General features: G+C 36.0%; 1 protein-coding gene across 1 annotated transcript; it reads right to left on the reverse strand.

Moving 5' to 3' along the window:
* Positions 1-1,313: 1,313 nt before the first annotated feature.
* Positions 1,314-9,969, reverse strand: LOC128251050 (uncharacterized). The gene is made up of 2 exons (XM_052977362.1): positions 9,911-9,969; positions 1,314-6,856 (listed from the first exon to the last, which is right to left on the reverse strand). Exon 2 carries the CDS (start codon positions 6,740-6,742, stop codon positions 1,334-1,336), a length of 5,409 nt encoding a protein of 1,802 aa, XP_052833322.1. The 5' UTR covers positions 6,743-6,856; positions 9,911-9,969; the 3' UTR covers positions 1,314-1,333.
* Between the last annotated feature and the right edge of the window lie 228 nt (positions 9,970-10,197).

Genomic DNA, 10,197 nt, shown 5'->3' on the forward strand with positions numbered 1-10,197 from the left:
CTAACCAAAAGTAACAACCCCATACAATCATCAAACATCTCCGCAACTTAACACCGTCCAATGGACGGTGGGGGGGAGTTTGCTAGTATGTGTGCGTGTGTTTGTGTGTGTGTAGTGGTTCATACAGGCATAGCGTAGATTCGATCCTCGATCGCCAAATTTCACTTAACAGTTCAACAGCACTTTTCTCACGGTGAAACAATAGTTTTTCTGTAAGTGACTGCAGTTACATTTGCCAGATGCCTTCGCTAAGCAGAATAATGTCTTTGCCGCTTGACCCTTCTAACCTCTTCTAGGTCACTAAAAGCTAGAATAGAGATAACAGACCGCCAACGAAATCTATTGTTTTCAATGATATGTCTATCCTTCTGGCTGGTTTTGGATAGTTATAAAAACAAGAACTCCGAAAGCCAAAGTCAGTTAGTGAGAACCGAGTCTGGCTGAACAAAACGCCGTTTCTAAAGGAAAAGGGACAACTATGGTAACTAACCAACGAAGCAGTTGTTTCGTCTCACCACTCTCACTTTCTTTTCTCTGTAACATTACCATATCTCTCTATATATACTACTATGAGATCGTGTACACACATACCGGCCGAAATTAACTCTTTTTGCCTCGCATGCTTTTCCATTTACTAGTTATACATACCAACCCATCGCGGTTTTGGATAGATACAAAGTAACGGTAAATAAATATCTCTTTACAACTTCAATCACTGTTCTTCTTCCATCTTACAAATGGCAAGCAACGAATATCATTGCCGTTACATATATATATACAACGAGTTTCTTCCAATTTCCGTCTACCAAATCCACTCACAAGGCTTTGGTCGGCCTGAGGCTAGTAGAAGACACTTGATCAAGGTGCCATGCAGTGCGACTGAACCTGGAACCATGTGGTTGGGAAGGAAGCGTCTTACCACACAGCCACACCTTTCTATTATAGGCACAAGCCCTGAAATTTATGAGGAGGGGACTAGCCGATTACATCGATCCCAGTGTTTCACTGGTACTTAAGTTATCGACCCCGAAAGGATGAAAGGTGGAATTTGAACTCAGAACGGGAAGACAGACGAAATACTGCGAAGCATTTTGCCTGGCTTACTAACGTTTCTGCCAACTCACTGCCTTAATATTAATAAAAATAATAACAACCTTCCTACTGTAGGCACAAGGCCTGAAGTTTGGGGGAGGAGAGTAAGTAGATTACATCGACCCCATTGCATAACCGATACTTATTTCATTGACCCCAAAATGATGAAAGGCAAAGTCGAACTTGGGGGAATATTTATAATAAAAATAACAACATCAGAGTTTAATATTTATGGAAACATTTATTTGTCATAATGAAAGAAAGCAAAAGATTGACGTCCTGGAATAATTCCAAAAACCATGAAAGAATTTTCTGAAATATTAAAACCAAGAACTTCGTAAACTTCATTATCGTCACACCTGAGGAGTAAATATTTTTGATTATCTTCAGATGTCAGGATTTCAATATCTTCAGTGGTTTGCAATTCAATATGTCCAGGTATTTGGTAAATATTGTTTTTTCTATCTGTTATATAAACATATTCACTAATTGCAATTAGATGAGCTTTGTCAATGTTATATTCTTGTCCCAGATGGTTTCCTTTTAGCCTTATCCTCCTGACCAATGACTTTTTCCTGAACCATTCGACAAAAGTGGCATAACACCAATTATCCATAGTCTCTTCCCACCTCACAACAACAACATCACCAAGAGATGTGACTCCTACATCAACCACCAACGCTTCTCCCTCTAGTTTTCTAAATATCTTCGTCTTTCCACGACACACTTCATCTTTACATTTACCATCTTTCATATCAACCACATCCACATAATAACAGTCGTAGGCATCGGGGTCTTTGCAAAAGTAATAAATGTTGTTGTTGTAGTTTTTTCTTGTGTAGTTCTTGTCTCTCTCATCTTGAGTTATGTCTCTCATATAATGACCACCACAAACGAGTTGATTGTCGTTGTATTTATAAATTGTGTTGTAATATTTCTCAGTTTTGATGGCTTTTAAACAATAGAGATCTCTGTTGAAAGCCATCATTTCTTTACCAAAGGTAACTATGAAACATTCATCTGTCCACTGACAAATACCTAGTGGTTGTTGTTGTTTAGGAAATTGCTTATGCTGAAGTATGTCACCTGTTATTGTGCCAATTAATGTAACACTTTCTCGAAACATTAACACGCTGACGTTATCATTCAACTTAATTAGTTTGCTGTTTTGGTCACTAATGTTAAGATAATCATAATTAACAGGTTCATAGAAGGTAGGAATGGAAAGAGGGACCATTGCTGTTCTATGTGGCATTCTCCTCACTGATATTTCATCAATTCCTGACATACTATCTGCAATATAATTCCAACATCTCACCTTTAATCCACCTTTACCAATTATTTCACCTGGTTTACTTCTTTCTTCTCCATTGTATTTCAGTTTATTAACTAATTCATTGCTGAATATTTCCTTGTTCATCTGATTTATAATGGAAGGGAAATGCAGACCAGAATCAAGGTTTAATAGTGTCAAAGATTCCAAAATGTTCACTTGATCACCATCAAGCTTTATGCAATGACATTCGATCAAGTTAATATGTACACACCAGTAAATATTTCTCACTTTTCTCCATATCACACCATAAGGTACTTGACATTCCCAAACTTTGCATTTCTCCAAATCTTTTCCATTCAGTTGAAATATTTCTTGTCTGTTAGGAACTGTGGCCATTATGTCTCTTTCTCTTGTAAAACACACACCACCAACTAAACTTGCAACGTTTCTATAACATAGCAACTTCCCGTCTTCTTCAAATATTTTAATATTTCCATTATTGGCTTTTTCACACACAACTGTCTTTCCTTCATCAGAGATGTCAATATCTTTTACTTGAACAGTGCAGTTGTCTGTTTGTAAACGACAAACAGAGAATTTCTCCCGATTCAGCATAAATGAACCTTCAACATACAATTCATTAAATCTCATCTTATGGGCCCCAACAAACCTTGATCCTTTACAATTTATACTGGAGAAATCCACTACTTCTTTATAAATTCTTTTATTTAAAAATATTCTGCTGTATTCCCCAGTTTGTGTCAAACACACAATCTTATCATATTCAGTTAAACCAAAATATTTCTCCCACTCACCATAGATGTACAAGTAACTTTCATCAATTGTCATCATGTTAAAATAATCCTCATAGTACCCCATGTAGTGTCTAACTGAATGTAAACATTGACCATCACTGTTGAAGAAAATGATAAATCTTTTGTTTAAGACAATGATGTCATCATCAGCAGTAACTGCAATATCCTGGATGTCATTCATATAAATTCTACCATTTTCTTTGTATCTTGATAATAAGGTATTAGGTATGTTTATTCTTCTTATTGCATTCACCGTCGAATGTATTTCATCAATATCAATGAAATACAAACTACGATCGTCTACCCATCTACTACATACCAGTTGACTGTTTGATAGAGAAGCGATATATTTATATTTATTTTTCGTATGGTAAATTACCAACGACAATGGAAATTCCAATTTTAATGTCCACAGTTGGTATTTCTTAACATGAGGACCCAAAGTTGTAATAACTATTGTGTCTGATTGCCATCGAAACATCATCATTAAGGGAAAAGCATTAAATTTGATAGAGTCCAGAAGTTCACCATCAAATGTGAATATTTTGATGTTTCTATTCATCCCATCGCCAACCACAATCACGTTATTTTCAGTAATAACTAAACAGCAAGTCAGCACTAACAGAGTCTCTCCCGGAAGACGAATATGTCTGCCTTTATCAGAAACTGTCAGATTCTGTAGGTATAATGTAGAAGACAACATTTCACTGACGCAAATGTTTCTGGAAAATACATCTACCAGGTCGATATAAATATTAAGTTGATTATTTGTAACGAGATCATTAACCCACAAATTATGATTGTTTATAGCAAACATACGACAGTTGTCTATCAGATAAACAAACATTTCATCAATAGATCCACCATTGAGATTAGAGGGACATTTCACCTGGGACAGTAAAACACTGGGGACCATCTTAATACAATAACGACGTTGATGACCAAGGTGCACTAAGCAAGATTCTGTTTGGGACACTGAAACTTTGAAAGGTATCTCAATACTATGAAGACGACGACCAATATCTATTCTAGTATTGTACTGAAATGCTTTTCCCCTAGTAACAATTAATAGCTTTTGTGTTTTCTTGTCTATAAATAATGATTTCACTACAAAAGGGATATTAATTCTATGAATTATTGCAACTTGATTATGATAATTGATGGCTAAAATATCTAAATGTGATGGTTTATCACAATAACAAACAATTTCACCTTCACCCATCTTACACACCCGTACATAAGGCTGCCTTAATGATACGCTTCTCACTGTCTTTGATAGGTTTCCAATGACCCTTAATTGTTTCTGTAGGGGTAATGTGACACCTATTTGATGAGAATCCCATCGACATATATCCGTAGCTGGAGACGGCAGAGATAATCTCGACACAATGTCTCCTTCATTAGAAATGTATAACAAGCAATCATGGTTGATGTCGGACACCACCAACTGTCCATTATCCAGATTACATATTTCGCCAATGACAAGTTTTTTGTCATTCTCCTTTTCTTTGAGTCGTAGATTTAGATTTCTGATATAAGGATTTTTCAGGTGTAAACAACAGCCAGACGACCGGTCCTGATACTTGTAAAGAAGGACCCTGTTGAGTTGAGTGTCCGGTAGATAAACAGTCCCTTGGAAAACAGCAATGTGAGGGTGAACAGGGAAAGGCAGTTGCCACTGCCATTTCATTTCTCCATATATATCATAACATATCAGAATAGAGTCTCTCTTGAACAGAAGATAAAAATAAACATTATCAGAGTAGATGTGATGGGGGTAGCCATAGAATGGAAGGTATTTTTGAAAAAGTTCTTCACCACATGTGGAATAAAATACTAGTTTATGTTTGCTTCCATCTACGACTACAAAATTAATTGGAGTTGCAGCAATGGTGACATTAGAATGTCCCAGAGAAATTCTTTCAATAATGTCAACTTTATCTTCGTTGATCAATAGGATATGGATCTCATTTTTGTTTTCAGTGGTGGTCACAGCTAAACACTTATTTGATACAATATGACATATTTTAGTGTAATTAGTGTGGACCTTTATTAAAGGGCCTTCGGTTAATTCAGGACAGGTGATATACTGAAGTCTGTTCATTTCAGGATAAAATACCAGGAATTTGTTTGTGTTTATTCTACAATAGAAAGAAGGAAGCTCAAGGAAAGTTAAATCATTTTGGCTAATTATTTCCCCAGTCTCAGTGAATAATATAGTTTTCTTATTCCTGTAGATGATTAATATAGAAGATGTAGACATGGGTAGAATATTTGTAATGTTGTTGCTATCCTGAATATAAATATAGTCTTTCAAACTGGGGGTAGGTAGCTGGTGGTTGCATGACAGTTTGGGCCAAAAGTCTTTATTTGTTTCAATGGCATGTGGTTTGCCAAAATAATCTGTTACCAAAATGGCATCTGTACCAACAGAAATAGAACGGCAGTTCCTGCCAATGTCACTCTGTATCACACCACCTGTAGCTGAAATTCTATAGATAATATGTCCCTGGAGGACATAGAAATGTTTTTGGGAGAAAGTGATTTCAGCTGCTAAATCCAGAGAATGGATCTCTACCTCAAATAACTGATGGCCATCCAGTTCATAACAGGTAACTATGTTACTATTGGAAAATGATATTAATAACTTAGCCCTTTGGCCTACAGCAATAGCTGCAGGTATTTCTTTGGTAATGAATTGCTTTGTAATTCTATTATGAAGCCAGTCTACAAAGTATATTGTTCTACTGAACATTTCCACTCCTACAAGTGAAAAATGCTCTAAGTAAGATACCTTATACAATGCTATTGGGAGTCTTTGTGTCTTAAAACTGAAGGGGTTGATAATAAGTATTATGCGTCTAAAAGGGAGGGTTGCTAACACTGTGTCTAGGGCAATCCTGGTAAAATCAGTAACAGGAGAAGGGCAATGAACATCATTTCTGTCACCATCTCTTGTCATACAAAATATTGTCATACAATGGTGGGAATATGTTATTATTCCCCCTTGTATGACAACAATATTGGATATCGTGTAGTTGACAAATTCATCGCCAGATTCATCAATGTTTGTTTCTCTGGTCACAACTGGACAAAGAGGTCGAAATTTGTTTGTTATGTTTGGTGGTTCAATGGTCTTGTAGTTGTATGGGTTACAGGTGACATAAATATCAAAAAGTCTTTGTTGAAACCAATCAAGATTTTGGTGAACAAAATCGTTATGTTGTTTTGTAAATTGATGAAATATTAGCATTTTACATTTGATATTATGCAAAATACTAGATCCATCTAAACCCATAGACTCAAAGTGATTGCATTTATCCTTTACATAATCTATAAACGTACTGATGTGGTCTGTTTTTATTATTGTTAGATAACACGTTGCAATATGAAGGAAAATTGGTAATATAGATATTTCTTGTTCTTCAGTTTTCCTTGGGTTTTGTGTATGTCTTATTTGGGGAAGAATTTGTGTAGTTTTCTGATAAATTGCTGTTGTATCACAGACTGTGGCATGAATGAGAGCCATCATTTTGTTTTCTTCATTAATCTTCTCCATTTTATGAATATAGAATTATCTCTTTCTATTAAATATACTTTCTTCTCAGGAGTTTGTTGTCGTCCTTCAGAATAAAATTTCTCTCTTCACAATTCAATGATTTTTATGCCAAAGCTGAAATAAAATGGAAACTTTATTAGTTCTGTGAAAAGTTCTTGATAAGATAGTTTTTACTTCAATGTTTCAAACAATTTAGAGGAAAATACATATTTGATTAACTCTTTTGTTACAAACCTGGCTGAAACCGGCTCTGGCTCTGAGTACAAATGTCTTGTTTTCATAAGTTTTGAATTAAAATCTTCCACCAAACTTCAGTCACAATTTATGTTCCTAACACTAGCTGAATGATAACTAAGTTATTTTATTAAATTCTTTGTTATATTTAAAGTAATTGAAAGAAACACAGAGCATCTCAAAATAAATACATGTATGAAAGGGTTAAGTTTACTAAACAAATTGTTTATTTTGCAGTTAAGAATACATTAAAACTATTTTCAATAGCATAATCATTAGAAATAAAACTTGGAAGATGTAAGTACACTATTATATGTATTGACTGAATATAAGGAATGGTGAAAAGTTTTGTAGTAAGACAGAATATAAGTATTACTAATGATTATATGTACTGGAAATGATGTGACTGTCATGGTTGGCTTGGTTTCCATCATATTTACCTAGATCAAGAGATATCAATAAAGCTGTAGATAAAACCTGACAAATGCTGTAAATCTCTGATTTTAATATAAGTCACAACATTGATAAACTCGGAAAGCTTATCAAAAGATTGGGTTTAATGTAATCCCACTGTCACACAGCACATTGAGAAGACCGTTATTATTTGTTCCTGCTTGAGATAATAAAGATTGGTACCAATGAGAAATATGTTTATGTGAAACATATTTACGGTGGGTGAAGTGTGTTTTATTTTGTGTTAGGCAAGGAGATATAGCTGAGGTAGTGAGAGATCTGGGGTAATAAATATAATGAAAGGAGCTGAGTGCTGGGGAGAGACAAGCTGGTCTGCTGCTCCTGTCACTCGAAGGTGGTAGTGGTTCACTCCCTTGCTTGCAATATATCGAATGCAGGTTGCATTGCTAACCAGCTAGAGGAGATGTCCCCTTGGGGTTAAAAATCACAGTAATGTCTGTTCCTACAGAACAACCACGTTGAGGTGGCAACAAACATTACTTATGTGTGTGTGTGTGTGTGTGTGCATGCATTTATGCACATAGGTATATGCATAAAATAGACATACAAACACATATTCACTCACCCATATATATGCATATACATACATATTTTTATATGTTGTTGGCACTCCGTCGCTTACGACGCCGAGTGTTCCAGTTGATCCGATCAACGGAACAGCCTGCTCGTGAAATTAACGTGCAAGTGGCTGAGCACTCCACAGACGCGTGTACCCTTCACGTAGTCCTCGGGGATATTCAGCGTGACACAGTGTGACAAGGCTGACCCTTTGAATTAAAGGCACAACAGAAACAGGAAGTAACAGTGAGAGAAAGTTGTGGTGGAAGAGTACAGCAGGGTTCGCCACCATCCCCTGCCGGAGCCTCATGGAGCTTTAGGTGTTTTCGCTCAACAAACACTCACAACACCCGGTCTGGGAATTGAAACTGCGATCCTATGACCGCGAGTCCGCTGCCCTAACTACTGGGCCATTGTGCCTCCACACATATTTTTATATATGCATTTATAAATGGCGACTTGTATACGTACTCACTTGGTCTTGATATATATTTATAAATTGATTAATTTAACCTTAAATGGTTGATTGCATGCTAACTTAATTTTTAAAATATATATGCATATAGACATAAACACAGTTATACACACATGAATATACACACACACACATATACCATAGGCTTAATCAGTTCCATTTATGAAATCCACTCACAAGGCTTGAGTCAACCAGAAATATTAGAGGAATTTACCTCTTTAAGGTGCTGTAAAGTCAGGACCCTTCTCTCATTGACAAAGCTTTTAAAAAATGCAGTTTATAAAAAACAACCAGTTAATTTAACAGCCATAAAATTGATTTAGAAATTCTAAATTTCACTTGAGAATTAGAAATCCACTGTAAACTATCTAAAATACTGTATCATTAGAAGAATATTTCCATTCCTATAATTTCCATCAAATAATCTTTACATATTGTAAAATATATTTGCCAACTAAATGTGTTGGTTCGATAGAGGATGATGTTACTGCTGTTTTTAGCCCCAGGAAGACATCTCCAGTTGGCTAACAGCACACTGCCTGTGTCTGATTAGTATTTGTGAGGGGAGGTCATTGCTCCCATCTCTAACTTTACGTTATGTTGGCACTCCGTCGCTTACGAGGTCGAGGGTTCTAGTTGATCCGATCAACGGAACAGCCTGCTCGTGAAATTAACGTGCAAGTGGCTGAGCACTCCACAGACACGTGTACCCTTAACGTAGTTCTCGGGGATATTCAGCGTGACGCAGAGTGTGACAAGGCTGACCCTTTGAATTACAGGCACAACAGAAACAGGCAGAAAGAGTGAGAGAAAGTTGTGGTGAAAGAGTACAGCAGGGTTCGTCACCATCCCCTGGCGGAGCCTCGGGGAGCTTTAGGTGTTTTCGCTCAATAAACACTCAACGAAACCGCGATCCTATGACCGTGAGTCTGCTGCTCTAACCACTGGGCCATTGCGCCTCCACAACCTTACGTTATACACAGAACAGATTTTGTATGTATCACATAAGGCGAGAGATGGGAGAAATGACCTGCCCACACAAATACTAATCAGACACAGACAGCGTTTTGTTAGCCAACTGGAGATGTCTTCCTGGGGCTAAAAACAGCAGTAACATCATCCTCTATGGGACCACCACATTGAGTTGGCAAATATATTCTATGATTCTGTACTGTTAATGTTTACCTCTTGCTCAAAGATTTAATATAGTTTTTGCATAATTATAACCAAACTATACTTTATACTATATTCTGGAAATGAAATGTTTTACTTGTAATGTAACACTGTAAAATGATATAACAGTATCTAGTTTATAAAATACTGCCGGAAAATTAAACAATTTTCAATATAACAGTATGTCTATGTCTGAAATAATTATAATGTGTTACTATATTGCTAATTAAAATAATTACCAGAATAATACTTACTAGAGTCAATAATTGTGTTTGAATTTCAGCCTGAAGTCTTTCTCTCTGTGAATTGATTTTAAAAAATGACAAAATGTGATAATTGCAAGTCTTTTTATAAGTAACAGGAAGAAGTGGGCGTTAATATCTTGTATGTGTGTGTGTGTGTGTGTGTGTGTGTGTGTGTGAAATTCGCTCACAATCTATCATGTATTTTATCTCGTAGATAAATAATAAACTCTAGGCGTTATACATGTATGTCTGTATGTTATGTATGCATATATATATAGATGTGTGTGTGTGTATAT

This window comes from Octopus bimaculoides, chromosome 28 (genome assembly GCF_001194135.2).
Source record: "Octopus bimaculoides isolate UCB-OBI-ISO-001 chromosome 28, ASM119413v2, whole genome shotgun sequence".
Lineage (NCBI taxonomy): Eukaryota > Metazoa > Mollusca > Cephalopoda > Octopoda > Octopodidae > Octopus > Octopus bimaculoides.

Coding starts and splice junctions, on each gene's coding strand:
- LOC128251050 (XM_052977362.1), bottom strand. CDS start 6,742: ATGGAGAAGATTAATGAAGAAAACAAAATGATGGCTCTCATTCATGCC.